The sequence below is a fragment of the Capra hircus genome, chromosome 21 (genome assembly GCF_001704415.2).
Source record: "Capra hircus breed San Clemente chromosome 21, ASM170441v1, whole genome shotgun sequence".
In the NCBI taxonomy this organism is placed as follows: domain Eukaryota; kingdom Metazoa; phylum Chordata; class Mammalia; order Artiodactyla; family Bovidae; genus Capra; species Capra hircus.
In genome coordinates, this window is record NC_030828.1 from 47,217,952 (window position 1) to 47,241,107 (window position 23,156).

Here is a 23,156-nt window from a genome sequence, read left to right on the forward strand (position 1 = left end):
ATAATTCTAAATAGTTCTTTAGTGCTTAGATTTTCTATGTAAATAATCACATTTGCAAGTAATGATGGTATTCCTGAGGTATTTTTGCTTTATTATTTTATTTTCAAAGAACCTTGGCCTTGGGTTTTCTAAGAAATCAATTAGTTTCTTTATTATTTTCTGTTTTTATTTCATTGTTTTACTCTTATTTCTTGACACTCTCCTCTCCTTGGCTTCTGTGGAAACTTCTCATTTTCCCAGCTCTGTGATTGCTCCCACTCTTCCCACCTCCCAACTGTGAGAGTACAAAGAATGTCATCAGCCCATCTGTATTTGTATTTCTTGTTATCCTGGCTTTCGGTAATGATCTCAGAGCTCTCAAGATCTGAAAATTCACCTGTAATCATAGATGGTTGGCTCTGCTGAATAGGATACTTTTTTTTTAATTGTGATAATATACCTGACATAAAATTTACCATCTCAAACCATTTCTAAGTGTAAAGTTCAGTGAATAGCAACAGCTTTATTACACACTTGGTTATGACCCAGACTTTATCAAAGCGATTCAAAGTTGCTATTTTATTTATTCCCAGTCACTGGCCAGATCCTACCAGTTTTACCTTATAGAGTCTTTTCACTCTGCTCTGTTACCAAAACTAGGCCTTTGGCCTTACCTACTCTTACTTGCCCTCTCTCCCTTTCATCTTTCTCCCACCCCAAGCCCTAGATCCTATCAAGCCACTGTTCTGTTAAATGTTTTTGAATAGTTTCCAGTAGACCACAGAAAAAGTACAAACACCTGGCATTCAAGGCCTCCTGATCTCACTGCAGCCTAGCTTGTGGCTGATCACCTCTTTCCCTTCCTACACCTGCTCTGTTTCCTGTCAGATTTAGAGGCAGGTGGGCTGGGTGAGGCCCCGGACCAGCTGGAGGAGGGAAAGGGAAATTGTTGTCCTGCCACAAGAGTAAGGGTTGGCCCTTGCATTGCTAGAGCCTTCATTTTATTTCCCCCCAGAGAAACTGCAAATCTGCATTTTTATATGAAAATCTCTCAATTTAAAATTGTTGGCTATGAATTAATATTTCTGAAAAGCTCAGAGAAATTGAAAAGCATGCTTGCAAGTAGGCTCCAGGCTACTGCTGACCTCTGATCTCTCTTCTTGGCAGGATTACTTTAGGTTTACTTTGCCTATGTGGAGCGTGGTCCCTCTTGCCTGGAAATGGGACACTACAGTACAGTCGAGACAAATACTAAAATACACTCAATAGAAGTTTCAGGAAATCTTCACTGTAAAACTGTACTAATTTAAAGGTTTTCATTGTTACTGTGAAAAGGCCAGTAGTTTAAAATGATATTAAAAATGATAGAAGATCATTTTAGTCGTATCATTATAATTTAGTAGTAGTAAATCCTTTAAATAGTAGATTTAAAGTGATATGAATGAATGCTGCCCACTGGTGCCTCAGTTAAGCACAGTGAGCATTCTGCCATGAGAAGCTTTCTTGAACTGGAATTTTATTTATCAGTAGAAGTTTTCATGTATGTATGTATGTATATATATAATACAAATTTATTGTTATTTCACAGGACAAATCAGTCAAGATGTCCACGATTTCAAAGCACTTTGGACTGAAATACAAAGAAGAATCGTACATCTTTAAAGAGCTGGAGAAGGTTCGCAAGGAGACCAAAAAGGAATTTCTCCGAATCAAGGAGAAGTTGGCCGCCAAGCCAGCAGTGGATGAAATCCCCGTCTTCGGCCTCCGGCTCCCCAGCCCGGCCCGGTATGCGGCGAAGGGAAGCGCTTCCCGCGTCGGATCCCCCAAACCAGCAGGCTCCCCTCGGGTTAAAGGTCGTGCGCGCCCAACTGCGACCCTCCCGCAGCCGGCGCCCCGAGGCGCCCCGCGGCCCCCGGGCCCGAGGGAGGTGGCCGCTCCCGGGAAGGGCCGGCCCTTCCGCCCCCAGGACTTCTACTTGCGGAGCTCCGCGTTCCTCCGGCGCCGGCCCCAGAAACCGCCAGTCATCGCGCCCAGGGCCGGCACGTCCAGACCCGTGGTCCTGATGCCGCCGCGCGTGCCCACGGGCAAGGCCAGGGCTCACCGGGGCTCCAGGACCCCGCCGCCGGCGGACTCCAAGCCCGTGCTCGACCCGGCCCGGGGGCGCGTGGCCAGCCTGGAGCCGGCTCAGCTCGCCGAGGTCGGCCAGGCCAGAGAGAGGCTGCCCGACTCCCTTTCCAGCGACGAGGGAGACGCGGAGGCGGCCGGCCGGCGGAAGAGAGTGAGGATTAACACCCGCTTCCTGCTCGAGGACTCGGATGGCGAGTCGCGGGAAGCCCCCGGGTCCTCTTCCAAAACCGACCGCGAGAGCACCCCGCCGAGCGACTCCCGGGAGGTCAACCCGCAGGCCCCGCAGCCAGTGCGTGCGATCCCCAAGTCCATCGAGGAGATCATCGCCTCGCTGCAGTCCGAGGCCCAGTTGGCCTCCGACCAGACCATCAAAGAGCTCATCCACAGCGTCCTTGGGCAGAACTACGACATTAAAATGGAAGTAAGGTGATCCAGAACGGGGGTCATATTGCTTCTGGTCATAAAATCGTGCATATCGTGTGTTCTAAGCTAGACAAGCTCGAAAAGCTAGACAAAGTGCTCGGGTATTAATCAGGGTCTTTGAATTTTCCATCGAGGGGGTATATCCTTTTAGAAAAGTGAAAATAATGGAGAGGATATTTCAGAAACTGGTACAAAGGTACAAAGAACACTAGTTCTTTGACCCGAGTAATCATCACTGGTAACCTTTCCTTTCAAAGTCTTTGTGATTATTTAGTATTGATTTGGTTGATGTTTTATCTGAAAGACGCGGTCTTTGGTACAGTTTATTAACAGTGAATCTGTACCTTAAGAAGATCAATATATTACTAATAAGTTGTATTTATAAGAGTTTTGGTCCATTTTCAGTGAAAATCATTCTCTTAAAATATGTTTAAAAAATTTACTTTCTAGGTCTTCTCAGTTATATGGACTCTAAGTGATTCTTTGTCCCAAGGACAAGCCCATCAGGTAGATACCTGTAAGAGCCCTGTTTTACATGAGGCTTCCTAGCTTTAGTAAGTTTAAAAGGATTGCCTCCCAGTTCAGCAACTAAGGCAGAACAGAGCTGGGCATCCACCCCAGCCAGTCATACCCCAGAGAAGAGACTGGAATCATGCCAGGACTGCCTGTTTGTTGATTGTGATGTGAACCCAGCAGGGAGCAAAGCTAGATAGGGTCCTAGTTCATTATACAGACTTAGTTCTAAACAGGGACATTCAAAGTAGAAAAAATAATAGGGGAGTCTGAGTCCCATACACACAGAGAGAGAGGGAGAGAGGGAAGGAGGAAAGGAAAGAGATTTTTTTTTTTTTGAGAATGGTAATTAGAATGACACTTAGAAGGGAAGAAGATTCTATTACTCTTCTTGGCTGCAGTGCCAAACCTCTTGTTAGTACACAGAATACTGCTGCCACATTATGTCTTCAAAATAGTGTCAGCCCAGAATATACTCTTGGCTGTGATTTAAGGAATGTGATCCTAAAGCGCATTAGGGAAACAAAAACGTGTAAGGACAAGAGTCCCCTGTGTCGTCTTTGACCTGATGTTTGTAGGCAGAATGGGACAAATGTTTTCAAGTAAGATCCACACTTCCCTACGGTTACCGAACAAGACCAGCCTGACTGTTCAGGCTGTTTCAAATTGAGTACTTCTAATTAAGTTTCCTGTGGATCTAACAGAAAAAGGAATCAGGGATACACACATTGGAGAGCCCAAACAGAGAGAACAAAGGCCTCATTGCCCGTCCCTGTGAGAAGGAACTCTGTAACATAATCAAGGCATGTGACATGAAGAGGGGCCTATATTGGAAGCCAGCTCAAAGGTCCTATACAGTTGGGGAAAGTTACACTTTTAGAGCAAGGGCCCATAAAGAAAATGCATTTTGAAGGGTTCAAATAGAATAGAATATAAGAAGGGAGAGTATCAATGATGATCGGCCCCAGGACAGTGAATTCTGTTCTTTCTAATATTCCATTTCTCTTGTGTATCCTTTTCTGGTGCTTCAGTTACCAGAATTGCTTTATGTAGGAGAGTGGTTTGGAGGATTAGGGTCAGAAGCCAGCATCAGTAGCTAGCCCCACATTGTAAGACTTTGTTGTTCAGTTGCTAAGTCATGTCCAACTCTTGTGACCCTGTGGATTGCAGCACACCAGGCTTCCCTGTCTTCACCATCACCCAGAGCTTGCTCAGACTCATATCCATTGATTTGGTGATGCCATCCACTCATCTAATTTTCTGTGTCCCCTTCTCCTCCTGCCCTCACTCTTTCCCACCATCAGAGTCTTTTCCAGTGAGCTGGCTGTTCGCATCAGGTGGCCAAAATATTGGAGCTTCAGGTTCAGCATCGTCCTTCCAATGAATATTCAGGGTTGATTTCCTTTAGGATGGGCTGGTTTGATCTCCTTGCAGTTCAAGGGACTCTCAAGACTTGGCCAGTTTCAAATGCGTTAGTCCCATCCCTGCCTTCTATTGTATTGATTTTTTGTATAGCTAGTTTTTGTTCTTGCTTTTAAACTTTTGCCTCTGTGCCCCATCTCCCTTTCCCCCCAGCAATTCCAGAAGATGGAGCTATGCATTATTATGGTCTCAGAAGTTTTATTAGGGTGAGAAGAGAACAGTGGGGGTATTTATTGAAATGGTTGTGACTGGGTAGGTGAGAGATAGCAATGAAAATGCAAGTAAAAGTGATGTCTAAATTATGATTCTAAAGTTCCTTAAGATTATAATAAGGCCACTTGTTCTAAATGTTTGGAGTTTATATAAACAACGTTCTCGCCATATGATATCTCCAAGGGATATGGTTCTTCACTTTAGACGTCTTAATTTGAAGCCAATCCCTTGAGGGAAAGTCAGAGGATAAGACAGTCTTGGCAAGATGTGCTATCTCTGTTTAGAGCTCGGGCAGGGCCCTTCCAGACCTAGCATTCAGAGTTCCACAAACAATTACATAGGCCAGAAGGTATTCAGAATATCTGAAGATTAAACTCAGCTGTCAAATGTAGGTCAAACATCTAAACCAAGGTTTCTCAACCATGGCACTTAACTTTTTGGTTTGAATAATTCTTCATTGTGGGTGGCTGTCCTGTAATTGTAGGATGTTTAGACTTATCCTTGGCCTCTACGCAGTAGATGCCAGTAGTATGATCCTCTCATCATCCTCCCTGCCACCAACTCATAACAATTGAAATATCTCTGCTGCTGCTGCTGCTAAGTCGCTTCAGTCGTGTCTGACTCTGTGCGACCCCATAGATGGCAGCCCACCAGGCTCCGCCGTCCCTGGGATTCTCCAGGCAAGAACACTGGAGTGGGTTGCCATTTCCTTTTCCAATGCATGAAAGTGAAAAGTGAAAGTGAAGTTGCTCAGTCGTGTCCAACTCAGTGACCCCATGGACTGCAGCCTACCAGACTCCTCTGTCCATGGGATTTTCCAGGCAAGAGTACTGGAGTGGGGTGCCATTGCCTTCTCCAACATGTTGCCAAATGAGACCAGGGGGAGAAGGGCATAATCACCCTTCCCGCCCCCCTCATCCTCCCAACCAGCTGAAAACTGGTGGCTTAAATAGTAAGCATACACCATGGGAGGAGGGATAGAAATGTTATAAGGTCCTATGTTTGTTTTACTGAGGAATTCAATATTATCACTCACAAAATACATTCTAATTATATGAGACTGAATCAAGTTTCAAGACTTCCTTCCAGATGTTAATTGAGGATGAAGGAATCCTTGCTTCTGTCATGTGGGTTGTTTTTGGCCATATAGCTCAAAAGAAGAAATGGCTTAAAATGACACAGGTAAGAGAGAATTCATGTCCCTGGGTCTTTATAAACAAATAACTCACAAGCAAATGTTTTGTCATAAAACTTATGCCTGCTTTAACTTTAGGGAAGATGAAATAGACATACTTCTCCCTCTTCCTCCTGCCAAGTAAGCAAGTAAGTAAGTTCAGTCGCTTAGTTGTGTCTGACTCTTTGCGACCTCATGAATTGCAGCACACGAGGCCTCCCTGTCCATCACCAACTCCCAGAGTTCACCCAGACTCACGTCCTTTGAGTTGGTGATGCCATCCAACCATCTCATCCTCTGTTGTCCCATTCTCCTGCCCTCAATCTTTCCCAGCATCAAGGTCTTTTCAGATGAGTCAGTTCTTCGCATCAGGTAGCCAAAGTATTGGAGTTTCAGCTTCAGCATCAGTCCTTCCAATGAATATTCAGGACTGATTTCCTTTAGGATGGACTGGTTGGATCTCCTTGCAGTCCAAAGGACTGTCCAGAGTCTTCTCCAACACCACAGTTCAAAAGCATCAATACTTTGGCGCTCAGCTTTCTTCACAGTCCAACTCTCACATCCATACATGACCACTGGGAAAACCATAGACTTGACTAGACGGAACTTTGTTGGCAAAGTAATGTCTCTGCTTTTGAATATGCTATCTAGGTTGGTCATAACTTTTCTTCCAAGGAGTAAGTGTCTTTTAATTTCATGGTTGCAGTCACCATCTGCAGTGATTTTGGAGCCCCCCAAAAATAAAGTCTGACACTGTTTCTACTGTTTCCCCATCTATTTCCTGCTAAGTTAAACTAGGTACAAACCCAAGATGTTGTTTATAAATCAAACAGGAGAAGACTCCAAAAGGTAGATAGAAGCAGACTGGCTGGGGACTTTGGGATCCAAGGGATCACGTAGTGATAAGTTCTTAGGTTTTCTTTTTGTCTCAGATCTACTGCACCAGAGCTAAAGAGACTGGAAACCTAAGAATGTGCCAGTGGGTACAGACAGAAAAAGCCCCATCAAAAGCCTCCTCTCTTTAGCTAAGGATCAAGAAAGGAGCAGCCTAGCAAGACAAAATTCTTAGACAATAACTGTGCTACTCTAGTCAAGCACCACAGAAAAACCTATGACCCTGTCCTCTCCTCTGCCAGCCAGGACTGAGGAGGGAGCTAAACTTCCACTCTTGAATGACTGTAACAGGTTACCCCAATTTCTTCCCTAATGATATAGTGTCAGTGGAGAGACAGGACTTTCAACCCTATCTAACAGTAAAGAGGCTACCCTACCTTCCTCCCTGTAGTGTCACTGGACACCATACAGGCTTTTCCCAGTTTCCAGGACTTTGATGCGGAGAAGGCAATGGCACCCCACTCCAGTACTCTTGCCTGGAAAATCCCATGGACGGAGGAGCCTGGGGGGCTGCAGTCCATGGGGTCGCTAAGAGTCGGACATGGCTGAGCGACTTGACTTTCACTTTTCACTTGCATGCATTGGAGAAGGAAATGGCAACCCACTCCAGTGTTCTTGCCTGGAGAATGCCAGGGACGGGGGAGCCTGGTGGGCTGCCGTCTATGGAGTCGCACATAGTCGGACACAACTGAAGCGACTTAGCAGCAGCAGTAGCAAGACTTTGATGACAGGAAGGTTGGATCTTCTGTTGCAGTCCCACAAGTGCCTAAGGCTCCATTATTCCCGCAGTTTACTGTCTGTTACTTAGATTGATAAAATCGTATTGTTTCATCTTCATGATCACTGATTCTTTCCACTGTCTCCCATACATTCCGTATTTGAGGCATTTGTACAGTTTTATTTCAATTACTGCAATTTTCAGTTCTAACATTTTTCTTTGGCTCCTCTTTTTTTAAATTTTATTTTATTTTTTAATTTTTACTTTTACTTTATTTTACTTTGCAATACTGTATTGGTTTTGCCATACATTGACATGAATCCACCATGGGTGTACATGCGTTCCCAAACATGAACCCCTCTCCCACCTCCCTCCCCATAACATCTCTCTGGGTCATCCCCGTGCACCAGCCCCAAGCATGCTGTATCCTCTTTATATGTTCTGTTTCTTCACTAAGACTCTATTTCTCTGCTAAGACTCTCTTTTTCTCATTGTTCCAAGTATGCTCATTTTATTGCTTATTGGAGTTTTGTTTTGTGTTTAGACTTGAAAGAAAAAAAAAGACGATACCAACACTGAGATGACCAAGATGTTAGAATTCTCTGATAAAGATTTTAAAGTGGTCCTATACATCACTCTAATTGAAAAACAACAATACCAGTAGATGGAAATAAGTTATGATATATAATGTAATATCTGGAGCAATGACCAAAAAATCTATACAGAGATTCACTAAAAAACCACTATATATAAATCAACATAGAACTAAGAAATTTTAAGTAACCCATAGGAAGGCAGGTAAAAGTAAACAGAAGCAAAAAAGAACAAAAAGAAAAGAAAAGATAAAGTAGCAACTTCAAACTCAAATGTATCAATAACTACACTAAATGTAAATGGTCTAAATGTAGTGATTAAAAGCAGAGATTGGCAAGTGGATTCCGTATAAAACCCAGTATTTTTTTTTTTTTTTACAAGAAATGTACTTCTGGTATGATGATATAGGCAGGTTTAAAGTAAAGCATGAAAAAAATATCAGGCACAAATTATTCAAAAGAAAGAAGAGTGGCTATATTAATTTCAGATAAAGTAGACTTCAGTACAAAGAAAATTATGAGAGACACAGTTGGCATTTTAACATGATAAAAGGGTTAATCCATTATGTCAAAGGAATCCTAAATGTGTGTTAAACAACAGAGCTGAAAAAATATGTGAAATAAAAACCAAAAGGAGAAATTGATGAAACTACAATCATAGTTGAAGATGTCAGCACCCTTCTTTCAACAATTGATAGAAAACCCTTGACAGAAATTCCCCAAGAATGCAGATGAACTCAACACTACCATCAAACATTAGAAACTAATCTACATTTATAAAACACTGCACTCAGTGGTAGCAGAATACTCATGCTTGTCACTGCCCATGGGACATATACTAAGACCATCTCTGGTCCATAAAAGTGAACTTTAATGAATTTAAAAGCATTGACATCATATAGAGTGTGTTCTCTGATTATAATGGAGTCAAACTAGAAATTAATAACAGATTGATAATAAAATCTCCAAACACTTGGAAACTTAAACAATATCTAAGTAATCCATGGATCAGTGGGGAAATCTCAGAGAAATTTTAAAAACTGAACTGAATTAAAGGTATAAAATTTAGGGGACATAGGTAAAGCAGTAGTGCCTTTATCCTAGAGAATGAAAAATTACTTATATTCAAATAGGAACCTGAGATGAATGTTCTTAGAAGCTTTTATTACTTAATAACCCCAAACTAGAAATAACCCAGATGTCCTTTAAGGACATATTACTCAGCAATAAAAAGAAATAAAGTACTTGTATCTACAACAACTTGGATGAATCTCCAGAAAATTATGCCGAGGCAAATCCAGTCTCTAAATGTTATATACTGTATAATTACATTTTATACAACATTCTTAAGATGACTATAGGAATGGAGATGAGATTTGTGGCTGTCAGGGATTGAGGACAGGCTTGAAGGAGGGGAGGGTGAGAGGGAAGTATGTGTAGCTTGCAACCTCAGAAATCTTTCTCGTGATGGAGATGTTCTATATCTTGACTATATAAGTGTCAGTATCCTGCCTGTGATTTTGTAATAGTTTTGCATGATATTCTCATTGGGAAAACCTGATAAAGGGTAGAGGGCATATCTCTGCATTATTTATTATAAGTGAATATATGTGTGTGTGTGTATGGTGTGTGTGTGTGTTAATCACTCAGTCATGTCTGACTCTTTGCGACCCCATGCACTCTAGCCTGCCAGGCTCCTCTGTCCATGAAATTCTCTAGGCAAGAGTACTGGAGTGGGTTGCCATTTCCTATCCCAGGGGGCATCTTCCTGACCCAGGGATCAAACCCATGTCTCCTGCATTGTAGGCAGATTCTCTACCATCTGAGCCACCAGGGAAGCCCCCAAAGTGAATATGAACCATAATTATTTCAAAACAGAAACTTTAATTAAAATTTTATCTGATTGTTTGTAAAAGTTTATGCTTCTTTTTACAAGTTGTAAGGAGGAATATAAGGAAACAATAATTTCTCTTTTAAGCCTCCCTTAACTCACCAACAGTAACCAATACTTGTTTACCCTTCTGTTGTTTAATCACTCAGTTGTGTTTGACTCTTTGTGACCCCATGGACTGCAGCACGCCAGCCTTCCCTGTCCTTCACCATCTTCAGGAGCTTGCTCAAACTCATGTCCATTGAGTCAGTGATGCCAGGCAATCAGCTCATCCTCTGTTGTCCCCTTCTCCTCCTGCCTTCAATCTTTCCCAGCATCAGGGTCTTTTCTAATGAGTTGGCTCTTCAAATCAGGTGGCCAAAGTGTTGGAGCTTCTGTTTCAGGATCAGTCCTAATAAATATTCAGGATTGATTTCCTTTAGGATGGACTGGTTGGATCTCCTTGCAGTCCAGGGGACTCTCAAGAGTCTTCTCCATCACCACAGTTCAAAAACATCAATTCTTCAGCTCTCAGCCTTATTTATGGTCTCACATCCATACATGATAACTGGAAAGACCATAGCTTTGACTAGACGGACCTTTGTTGGCAAAGTCACGTCCCTGCTTTTTGATACGCTGTTTAGGTTTGTCATAGCTTTTCTTCTAAGGAGCAATTGTCTTCTAATTTCATGGCTACAGTCACTATCTGCAGTGATTTTGGAGCCCAAGAAAATAAAGTCTGTCATTATTTCCATTGTTTCCCCATCTTTTTGCCATGTAGTGATGGGACCGAATGCCATTATCTTCGTTTTTTGAATGTTGAGTCAGCTTTTTCACTCTCCTCTTTCACCTTCATCAAGAGGCTCTTAATTCTTCTTCGCTTTCTGCCTTAAGGGTGGTGGTGTCTGCATATCTGAGGTTATTGATATTTCTCCCGCCAATCTTGATTCCAGCTTGTGCTTCATCCAGCCTGGCATTTCACATGATATACTCTGCATAAAAATTAAATAAGCAGGGTAACAATATACAGCCTTGACGTACTCCTTCCCCAATTTTGAATCAGTCCATTGTTCCATGTCCAGTTTTAACTGTTGCTTCTTGACCTGCCTACAGATTTCACAGGAGGCAGATAAGGTGGTGTGATATTCTCATCTCTTTATGAATTTTCCACAGTGTGTTGTGATCCCCACAGTCAAAGGCTTTAGTGTTGTCAATGAAACAGAAGTAGGTTTATCCTTCTACATTTATCTTAGTTCTTTAGTATAAATATTTATGCTAAATAAATTCTTTGATATAAATGTGTACACATACATACATATGTAGGGTTTTTTTTTAAGTAAAAATAAGAACCTATGGTACACATTATTCTGCAGCTTACTTTTTTGACACATACCAATGGACATGTATACTTTTTAATTTATTATTTTTTAAAATTGCTGTGTATTATTCCATAGTATTTAAACATTTCTTGGCTCTTTGCTCTTCAAATTTTTTCTTTCCCTATCCTAGGAACAAAGTTTTGCTCTACTGGAGTTATAAATCAAAGAACCTACCAGGATCTGGACAAAGAAAAGCCATCTATTGTTTGACTGTCATAGGTACAATTGGGAAGGACTAGTTTGGGCAAATCTTTTCAGAGTGGCAGACGTGTTTATTATACTTTTCTCTTTATATTCTCTTTGTGCATTACTTTATTCTCACAGACGTAACAGCTTAACCTAGTACAAATGATGTAATGATTAAGAAGTTTCTTGATTTACAGTTTTTTTTTTTCCTGTGAAGTTTTAAAATCTCTCAGATATCATTTGGATGCCTTCAATAAATGCAAAATGTTCATGTGTTTAATTTCAGTTTATTTTAAAAGATGGAAAATAATATTTTTATTTGTTCTTGAGAAAAAATTCTTATTCCTTTAGCTGGTTTGATTGTAATAATGATTTTGAACCAAGCTAGAAGTTGTTCCTTTAAAATAAACTTCTTTGTTGGATACAAATGTGTTTTATTTTCCATGAGCATTTTTTTTTAAGACTGAAATACAGAGTTACTTGAAAGATGAAATGTTAATTTATTATACAATTCAGATGTACTTTTCTTCTGATTCTTAGTACAGATGCTGCCCAGCGGAGATTTTTTTCTTTTGCCTGTCTGTGTAATAGTCTCATAATTTAGACTATAAAGAACAAATACATTTGAATGTATTGAGAGTAATTAAGTTTCACATATGCCAGTTTTGAGTACATATGTGATAAAATGAAGAATTTTTAAATGTTAGTGAAATAATTGCTTTTTTCTGGCTACTTCAGTTACAATTATTTGGATATTTAGGACAAAGACTTTCCCCTCTGTGGATTGTTATTTCAATACATAACAGTTTTAACTTTGATTTCCTAAAGTAGACCTTTCTAATGCTTTTACATTTTAATGGCTAGTCTAAGCCCTTAGAAGCTCCTTAAGTGGGTGGTGAGGCGCAGCTGATAAATAGCATATTTAAAATCCAGCACTAATCACTATCTTAACATTGTGAAACTCAAATATATCTTTAAGGGTAATTTTTGTGATATCAATTCATGATTTTTATGTGCTGTGTAAAACGAGAGGAAAGAGTTCATGTAGTTTAAAGAAGCTTAAAAAAACTAAAGTTGCTATCAAGGCTTAGAATAGTATGGCTACCTCGAGAGCAACCAAACCAACTGAATGTCCCAGCTAGGTTCTCTGGTGGCTCAGACAGTAAAGCGTCTGTCTACACTGTGGGAGACCTGGGTTCGATCCCTGGGTCGGGAAGATCCGCTGGAGAAGGAAATGGCAATCCGCTCCAGTACTATTGCCTGGAAAATCCCATGGACAGAGGAGTCTGACAGGTTACAGTTCATGGGGTCGCAAATAGTCAGACACTACTGAGCGACTTCTCTTTCACACAGTAAGTGGTTTATTTTTTATTACTGAAAACTACAGTATTGGGTTGTGAGTTAAGTCAGTCATTCTGTAGCTGTAAACAGCCTGAAGCTAGGCAGTTGTATTATTTAGAGTGCCTGTTTTAACACATAATAGGTAAACATATGGCTTTTAAGGATGGGTAGATAAACAGTTTTGATAATAAAATCAAAATCTTGAGAACGAGTGAACCACAATCATGTATCTTTCATCCCAAATGGAAGTAATTTAGTAGGCGAGGCAGCACACGGTCCAGTTGTGCTGACTATGTATGTCACTTTGGGGAGCATATTATTTTACAAGTACCTGGTTTCTTTAGTCCACTGTAAAGTACACTGCATTTTAGTCTTACTGTAATAGAGAGGGATGGCTTGACAGAATCAGTCATACTTATTATCTTTATGAATTTTTATGAGCACACTAAGAATAAAGGTTAAAATCTGTTGCACTGAAACAAAAAATAGTCTGTTGCATTGAAACTAAAAATAACACATTCTCATTTAATAAATTTTATATACTTGTCTTAAAAAAATTTTTTTTAATATTTATTTATTTGGCTATGCTGGGTCTTAGTTGTGGCATGTGGGATCTAGTTCCCTGACTAGGCATCGAACCTGAGTCCCCTGCATTGGGGACACAAAGTCCTAGCCGCTGGACCACCAGAGAAGTCCCTGTGTTCCTGTGTGGAAAAGAACTTCTAGAGTTCTGTGATTAATTTTTTCATAATGTTTCCTTACCCTCATGTTTCGTTACAATAGTGTCTGGAGCTGAAAGGTAACCTAATTAACTCTGATAACAAAACTGAGACCCAGTGAGAGATAGTGACTTTTATAAGGCCATACAGCCAATTAGCATTGTTGGGATCAGAACCAGTTTAGGTCTTTTGACAGCTGAACCAGAATTGTTTTTATTCTTACTACATGATGTTGATGGCACTTCCTTTTCCTCTTTGGCCCCGTCTTCTCCCCGCCCCCACCAACTGTCTTGAGACCTAGACCCCAAAACAAGTGTCCAAAATTACTTCTCAACTCGATTTTTCCCCTCTCAGAGCTCTACATTAGTGAGAGGCCCATCACGCTCTCCTGTCCTGCGATGGCCACCTGTAGCCTCTTGCTGGTGACTTCTAAGCCCAGCACACTTAGACCTGGCAAGGTCAGCAAGAAGCAAGGATTGGCTGCTCACAGAGTGGTGTGGTGGTGGTAGCGATGGTGTGTGAGGGCTGGGACTTGGGCTAAGATTGTGTCATAAAGTGAAAGAATACAAGTGGGATGAATTACAAGTAGTGATGACATTAGCAGTGGGTTATATGAGCACTAACCAGTTACATGCAATCAAGGAACACTGATCCTGCCAACTTAGGTTGCTGCTAATATGAATAAAAGACGAAATGACCATTATCTGCCATCTCTCATGGCAGAATACAGTCTGACCCACTTCTACTTCATCTTCTTAGCTTTATTTTATATAAAAATCTGTTAGCTATTCTCAAAGTGAGGAGATGCCTGCACGTATTTTTTTTCTTCCTAGCTCAGTCATATAGGTTATGAGTCCCCATCCTTTTGGGGAAGAAGGGCTACTTAAAAAGCAATTAACTAATTCATGTTTGGCTGCACTTGGGTCTTTGTTGCTGTGCATCAGCTTTCTCTAGTTGTGGAGGGCAGGGGCTACTCTTCATTGTGGGACTTGGGCTTTTCATTGCAGTGGCTTCTCTTGTGGAGCGTGGGCTCTAGAGCTCGGGCTTCAGTAGTGGTGGCACGGGGGGCTGGGCTTAGTTGCGTCGGAGCAGGTGGGATTTTCCTGGATCAGGGATCCAACCCATGTGCCTTGCATTGGCAGGCAGACTCTCAACCACTGGACCACCAGGGAAGCCCAAGGAGAGCAACTTTTGACATACTTGAAATCTTCTTATCTGTGATGGATTGGGGTCTTGTTGAGACTCCTCGACTTGAGAGAATGGAGGGTATCAGTCGCCTTACCAAGACTTCCCAAAAGCCAGGAGGAAGAGTTAGCACTTTGGATGTTATCCAAATGAGACTGCAGGGTTGCCATGATTGCGTGGTTCGCTGTTAGTTGGCATTCTGTTCATCAGATTGGGCCAGTCTTGATAATGAATAAAATCCTCGCCGCCCTCTACCTTTTCCTACCTTTTAAATTGGTAGTCTATCTTCTTTTTAGATTTCACAGATAATACAGTAAATAAAATTCCTGTCCTTTGCATGACTTACTACAAATTTATTAGGCACACAGGAGAAGATTATAATAAAGCCAGACCTCATCATTTCAGTCAGATTTCCCCTCAAGAACATCTCTAGTATCAAGCTCTTCATCTCTTAATCATTGGAAATAGGGTTTTGAAGAAATGAAAGACTGAGACAGCTGAGACACTTTTCATTGTTCTGATCTCATTATGCTGTTGAGACCTGCCTAGATGTAGTCTTTGACAATCAATTATTACTCTGGAAAGTGATTATTAAACAGTTCACTGAATTATAGCTTTTTATGCCTGACTCTGTTCTCTCGCTCTTTAGGGTTAAGTGAAAAAGCTTATTAAATATCCATTTACAATGGAATCTTTGAAAATGCTAAATGGAATGCATAATTCATATAGGTTGTCACTAGTACAATGCCAAATTAGTTTAGCCAAATATCAAGTAACAGGAAACAGGAGTAAGTGGCAGTCCTAATAGAACTAGATAGGGCAGCTTATGGGTGCGGATAATCAGAAAAGCCAAAACAATAGTGACTTAGATGAGATGGAAGTTTATTTCTGTCTTGTAAAAGTCAAATCAAAGGTAATGTTGGACTGATATGGTGTTTTGCAGAGTCCGGAATCCTGCCATCTTACTGTTTCACTGACTAACCCTCATTGCCATGGTCATCTCAAGGTCAACAGTGGCTGCCATGGCCACCATATCTATATTCCAGCCAACAGGAAGGCTTTAAGCAAGAAAAGTGTGCGCATAAAATTGCCCACCACTTTTGCTTATGTTTCACTAGCCAGAACTTAACTCCATGACTACATTTACCTACAAATGACAAGGAAAATAAAGTCGATATTCTGAGCAGGCTGTGTGGCAAGGTTCACATTCTGTTACTCTGAAGAAGAATAGAGGAGATGTTGGATTGATTCTGTTATTGTTCCTATGGGTCATGCAGTGTCTATGGAGACTTTTGTGGCTGAAAAAGTTTTTCCCTTTTCCAGCAAAGGTTTATTGAGTACGTGCAACATTTGGTGGCTCAGTAAGTAAAGAATCCATCTGCCAGTGCAGGAGATGCAGATTCGATCCCTAGATCGGAAAGATCGGCTAGAGCAGGGAATGGCAACCCACTCTAGTACTCTTGCCTGGAGAATCCCATGGACAGAGCAGCCTGGCGGGCTACAGTCCATGGGGTCACAAAGATTAGGACACGACTGAGCACAGCACATCAGGCCCTAAGTGTTGAAAGATTTTATATGTGACACAAATGTTAGCTTTAAGGAATTAGGTAAACTAACAGAACTAGCAGTCAGTGGAAACCGATGGAGAAAGGCCTGGAATTTCAGCTTGATGACCTAGATCCTTGAATTGTAATTTATTTATTACTTAAAATTCTTGGTGCCTCACTTTTCTCATCTGTGCAGTAGAGTTAATAATCCTTACTTCACAATACTGTGAGAGTAAAGTGATCTTAAATAAAATAGCACTTGTTAAATATACTACAGTTTTTAAAGGCTTTTAGTGTGTATTTTCATATTACCTCCTGGTAAAATTGAACCATATACATTCCCACAAATAGAGAGCATCAGTCTGTTTCTCTCCATCCTCACCAGCATTGTGTGTTACTGTGCTTTGAATCTTTGCTAATTTGAAAGGTCAGTGGCTTTCCAATACTTCTCAGTTCTGGAAACCTTTCTTCAATTGAAATATTCAATGAATGTTCAGGATCTCAAACATTTAATCCCATGGCAGCAGTGTGTCAGTTGGGAATGAAGGAACCGGAACCTACCTGCACAGGATTCAGGCTCCTACCAGCACATCTTTGGCCTTGTAGATATTCACCTCTCCATTCAGTTCTATTGGGTACCTATGATATTATATCAGGCACCCCACCAGAAACTGGAAAACAGCAGTGAACAGCTGAAGTCCCTGCTTTTGTGGGCCACTCTGCGTTCTAGAGACGTGAGGCAGAGAGTAAACAAATCAGTAATGTCTCATGTGGCAATAAGTGATGTGAATACTTCAGGATAAGAGAGAGCCTGATGGGATGGAGAGATGTTTAAACTGGATGGTCAGAGAAGGACTGTTAGAGAAAATGGAATTTGAGCAGCGGTCTGAAGGAAGTAATGAGCGGACCATATACTTCATGTGTGCGAAGATCATTCCAGGCAAAGGGAGGAAACACTGTGAGCCTCCAAGGCAGGAATGTTCCTGTGGTGTTTGAGGAACAACAAGTGGGGGGCTTTGTGTGTGGGGGGTTATGATAGGAGAATATGATCAGACTTAGGATTGCCTCCTTTTTCGTTTGTTTGTTGTTCTTGGCTGTGCCACAGGGCGTGCGGGACCTTAGTTCCTGAACCAGGGATCGAACCCGTGTCTCCTACAGTGAAAGCACAGAGCCTTAACCACTGAACCTTCAGGGAAGCTCCAGCACTCCCTTCTTTTTGCATGTACTTTGCATGTCATTTACCCCTTTTACTGGCCTGAAATAAAATTAATGGATAATTATCATCTACCTACCTAAGTGATCTTGAAAATCAATATAATGGACTATTTGTAATGTAAAGAAAAAAATGAGTGATGAATAATTAAATTATAAATAATGACACTGGAAGACATAATAAAGTTGTTTGTTGCTTGTATCTACTGATAATGAATGTACTCTGGGTAGGAATATATGGGCCATAATATATAACGATGACCAAAAAACGAACACAGGTGCCATTGGAATACATGTTAAGATAACTAATAGCAGACTAGACTTACGTGTGTTATGATAAGAGAAGATGGGAAGCAACTTTAAGTGAAGTTAGGATGTATGCTGTGACCAATGAAAGACTCTTGAAATGGAGAAAATGAGCTCCGCCTCTTTATAAGTATACTGTCAAAATAAATCTCTCTTGAGATATAGGGCAAAGGGCCAGGTATCACACTGTCCGCACCCCCCGCCATATTTCCCCACATGAACTTTTAGCAGATACCAGGACACATTCAGAGTCTGAAACCTAAAAATAACTTGCAAGCCATGTCTTTTGATAGATGATGAGACTACAGGATGAACCGGAAAAAAAAAAGTAATACAGGAGGACATGGAGAAATAGACCATTGTGAACTGTTTGACAGTAAAATAAAAACCAAACCAGGCCATTCAAAAAAAAAAAAAAGACCACTTTGACATGTAATTTTTATGATAAATTTATTACCCTTTGCTTAAAGTATTTAAAATTATATAAATTCTTAATGATATACAGTTAATCCCTTTATTAAATATTTATTATTCCTATGTTTTACATTTCTTTGCTAAATTAATTATGTTTGCTTCTAAGTTTATAAAATGAGCTTCATAATCCTTTTGTACATTTTCGTATGCAACTGCTAACAATGCAGAATGAAACAGGTGTATTGTTCTGTTAACACAGATAGAATAAACTGTCAGCAGAGTTGTCTTTGGTTGACCTGATATTCTGAAGTGGTAAGGAATTCTTGTTGAAGTTCCCAGGAAAATGAGGTACAATCTTTCTTTGATTTACAAAGTGGTTGTATTCCTGGAAAATATAGTATGGGATAAATAAGGGGAATATTTTGTATTTTTATATATAAAATGGAGAAACCTTTATGCAGAAACCTGAATGCAGGTCAAGAAGCAACAGTTAGAACCGGACATGGAAAAACGGACTGGTTCAAAATTGGGAAAGGAGTACATCAAAGTGTATATTGTCATCCTGCTTACTTAACTTCTATGCAGAGTACATCATGTGAAATGCCACATTAGATGAAGCTCAAGCTACAATCAAGACTGCTAGGAGAAATGTCAATAACCTCAGATATGCAAATGATACCACCCTTATGACAGAAAGTGAAGAGGAACTAAGCCTCTTGATGAAGGTGAAAGAGGAGAGTGAAAAATTTGGCTTAAAATTCAACATTCAAAAAATAAAGATCATGGCATCTGGTCCCATCACTTCATGGCAAATAGATGGGGAAACAATGGAGATGGTGAGAGACTTTATTTTCTTGGGCTCCAAAATCACTGCAGATGGTAACTGTAGCCACAAAATTAAAAGACACTTGCTCCTTGGAAGAAAAACTATGACAAACCTAGACAGCATATTAAAAAACAGAGACATGACTTTGCTGACAAAGGTCCGTCTAGTCAAAGCTGTGGTTTTTCCAGTAGTCATGTATGGATGTAAGAGTTGGACCATAAATAAGGCTAAGTGCTGAAGACTTAATGCTTTCAAACTGTGGTGTTGGAGAAGACTCTTGAGAGTCCCTTGGACAGCAAGGTGATCAAATGATCAAACCAGTTGATCATAAAGGAAATCAACCCTGAATATTCACTGGAAGGACTGAAGTTGAAACTCCAATACTTTGGCCACCTGATGTAAAGAGCTGACTCATTGGAGAAGACCCTGATGCTGGGAAAGATTGAGGGCAGGAGGAAAAGTGGGGACGACAGAGGATGAGATGGTTAAATGGCAATAACAACTCTATGGACATGACATTGAGCAAACTCTGGGAGATAGTGAAGGACAGGGAAGCCTGGCATGCTGCAGTCCGTGGGCTCGCAAAGAATCAGACATAATTGAGCTACTGAACAACAATACAGGATACAGGACATTTTTGTTTTGTAGGACTGTCCTATGAACTGTAGGCTGTCTGGTCTATTCCCTAGTCCTTCCTTGCCCAGTAAATGCCAGTATCACTTTCCCATTGTAAAAACCAAAGATGCTGCCCCTACCCTCAGGCAATTTATAAATGTTCCCTGTGGAGCAGTATCATCCCTAATGAGAATCACTGATGTGCAGATAACTGTAGGCTTTTAAGAGCTTTGAATTTCACTTGGCATGACATAGGAAGATGTTGGGGGGTTTTGAGCAGAAGCATAGGGTAGCAAAGAGTTGGACACAACTGAAGTGACATAGCACATCATATCATGGCATGACATGATCTGACCTTATTGTAAAATGATCAACTGACTACTGTGTGGACGGTAGTTTACAGGCTAAGCAGTGGTGGAGAAAAGATGACCAGTTAGGTGCCTCTTGCAGTAATCCACATGAGAGATGATTGTGACTTCATCCAACTGTGATGGTAGTGCTGGAAAGGAGGTGAGAAGTGGTCTGACTTACCATGAATTCTGAAGGTCCCTTATGGGTTGAAAGGGTGGAGAGAGAAGAGTAGAAGATGACTCATGGTCTTTTGATGGGTGAAGTTAACTGGAAAAATAAAGTTTTCATTTTCTGAGATGGTGAAGACCAAAGATGAGTTAGCATGTGGGGTTGATTTAAGTTCCAGTTCCAGTTCCAGTTCAGTCAACCCAGTCATGTCTGACTCTTTGCGACCCCATGAATTGCAGCATGTCCATCACCAACTCCTGGAGTTCACTCAAACTCATGTCCTTTGAGTCGGTGATGCCATCCAGCCATCTCATCCTCTGTCATCCCCTTGTCCTCCCGCCCCCAATCCCTCCCAGCATCAGAGTCTTTTCCAATGAGCCAACTCTTCACATGAGGTGGCCAAAGTACTGGAGTTTCAGCGTTAGCATCATTCCTTCCAAAGAACACCCAGGACTGATCTCCTTTAGAATGGACTGGTTGGATCTCCTTGCAGTCCAAGGGACTCTCAAGAGTCTTCTCCAACACCACAGTTCAAAAGCATCAATTCTTCGGTGCTCAGCTTTCTTCACAGTCCAGCTCTCACATCCATACATGACCACAGGAAAAACCATAGCCTTGACTAGACGGACCTTAGTCGGCAAAGTGATGTCTCTGCTTTTTTTTTTTTTTTTTCTGCTTTTGAGTATACTATCTAGGTTGGTCATAACTTTCCTTCCAAGAGGTAAGTGTCTTTTAATTTCATGCCTGCAGTTACCATCTGCAGTGATTTTGGAGCCCAGAAAAATAAAGTCTGACACTTTCCACTGTTTCCCCATCTATTTGCCGTGAAGTGATGAGACCAGATGACATTGTCTTCGTTTTCTGAATGTTGAGCTTTAAGCCAGCTTTTTCACTCTCCACTTTCACTTTCATCAAGAGGCTTTCTAGTTCCTCTTCACTTTCTGCCATAAGGATGGTGTCATCTGCATATCTGAGGTTACTGATATTTCTCCTGGCAGTCTTGTTCCCAGCTTGTGCTTCTTCCAGCCCAGCCTTTCTCATGATGTACTTTGCGTATAAGTTAAATAAGCAGGGTGACAATATACAGCCTTGACGTGCTCCTTTTCCTATTTGGAACCAGTCTGCTGTTCCATGTCCAGTTCTAACTGTTGCTTCCTAACCTGCATACAGATTTCTCAAGAGGCAGGTCAGGTGGTCTGGTATTCCCATCTCTTTCAGAAGAAACCTAAGGACTAAGAGCCTCAGGGCCACCATTGTTTACAGGCTGAGAGAAGAGGTAGAATGGACAAAAGCAAGAGAAGAGCCAGGTGTGGGAGAAGGAACCGGGAGGAGGGGTATGGCAGCAGTCGCCTGCCTTTTTAGCACCAGAAACCTGTTTTGTGGAAGACAGTTTTTCCATAGACTGAGGGGCTGGAAGATGGTTTTGGGATGATTCAAGCACGTTTATTTATTGTGCACTTTATTTCTGTTTTGTGGCAATATGAAGATATTCTGCCTTGACTTTAGGGTCAGGGTTCATGCCTCTGTGAGAATCTAACGGCACTGCTGATCTGACAGGGGGCAGAGCTCAGGTGGTGATTCGAGCAATGGGGAGCGGCTGCAGAGCTCTGCTCCATCGCCCCCTGTTCACCTCCTGCTGTGTGGTCCGATTCCTATCAGGGACCCTTGGTGTATGGGGTCTTGAAAACCAAGTGAAGGAAATATGTCCAGAAGGATGCGATAACTGTGTCAAATCCTGCTGCTGCTGCTGCTGCTGCTAAGTTGCTTCAGTCGCTGACTCTGTGCAACACCATAGACGATAGCCCATCAGGCTCCTCTGTCTCTGGGATTCTCCAGGCAAGAATACTGGAGTGGGTTGCCATTTCCTTCTTCAATATCAAATCCTACTGGGTCAAATTAGATGTGCACTGTAAGGATTAATAATAACATTTTAACTATATCATATAGCAATACACAGATACTTAAGTATACCTACCTTATAGATCTTACTGTTCTTGTTGAGTGAGATTTTTTTCCATTCACATTTTCAAATTGTTTATTACCATGTTGGTTTAACATGTTGATCGTATATCCCAAATATCTCTGAACTCTTATTTGTTCCAACAGTTTGCCTATAGAATTTCTTTAATAAAATTTGTGTTGAATAAAAGTGGTGATAATAAACATCCCTATTTTATTTCTGACTTTAAAACAAAGACTTGGTTCTTAGTTTCACCACTAAGTATAAGGTTTGCCATAGCTTTTTGGTAGGTACTCTTTATGTTCTCTTCCTTTATCATCTTGTCAAAACTTTTTGTCATTAATGAGTGCTGACTTTTGTTGAGTTCTTTTTTTGCTTCTTTGATGTTGTGATATGTTGGTCTATCTGAACTATCCTTGCATCCTGGGAAAAAGTCTTGTTTGTGTTATAGTATGTTTTTATACAATGAGAATCTCTATGGGGTTTTTGCATTTATAGTTTCACCTGAGCTTGGTATATATATATTTTCTCTTATACTAGCCTTGTATGTTTTTGGTATTAATGTTGTTCTAGATGCATAAGCTGGATGCTTTCTATCTTTTTCTGTTCTATATATGTTGTATAAGAGATGGATTGGTTGTTCCTTGAAAGTTTGGTAATTTTCACTTGTAATGTGGCTTGTGTCTTGGGTAAACAGAGATTAAAAAAATTATCTCAATTTCTGTAATGATTATTAATTTATTCAGACTTTTAATTCCCTCCCTCCCTAGTGGGTCAACTTTGTGACGTATATTTCTAGATAATAATTTTTAAAATCAAGTTTTGCTGTATTTATTAGTGTAAAGTTATTTATATATTATTTTTCTTATTCTGAGGTTTATAGTCTTTTGATTTTATAGCTATGGAGTCTGTCTCAGCATACAGTGGGTATGAATCTCAGCCTCCAAACATGGATGTGCAAGAAATATATTTATTTCTTTAGAACTCAATTTAGTCTTTATTTGGAGTTCCTATTCCATCA

At 40.8% G+C, this 23,156-nt stretch overlaps 1 protein-coding gene across 1 annotated transcript in view; it reads left to right on the top strand.

The window, feature by feature from the left end:
• TTC6 (tetratricopeptide repeat domain 6) overlaps positions 343-23,156 on the top strand; it is a 203,223-nt gene continuing 180,409 nt past the window's right edge. Inside the window, exons 1-2 of the mRNA XM_018065926.1 lie at positions 343-378; positions 1,568-2,527. Of these exons, the coding sequence (XP_017921415.1) occupies positions 343-378; positions 1,568-2,527 (996 nt within the window). The remainder of the gene's footprint in view (positions 379-1,567; positions 2,528-23,156) is intronic.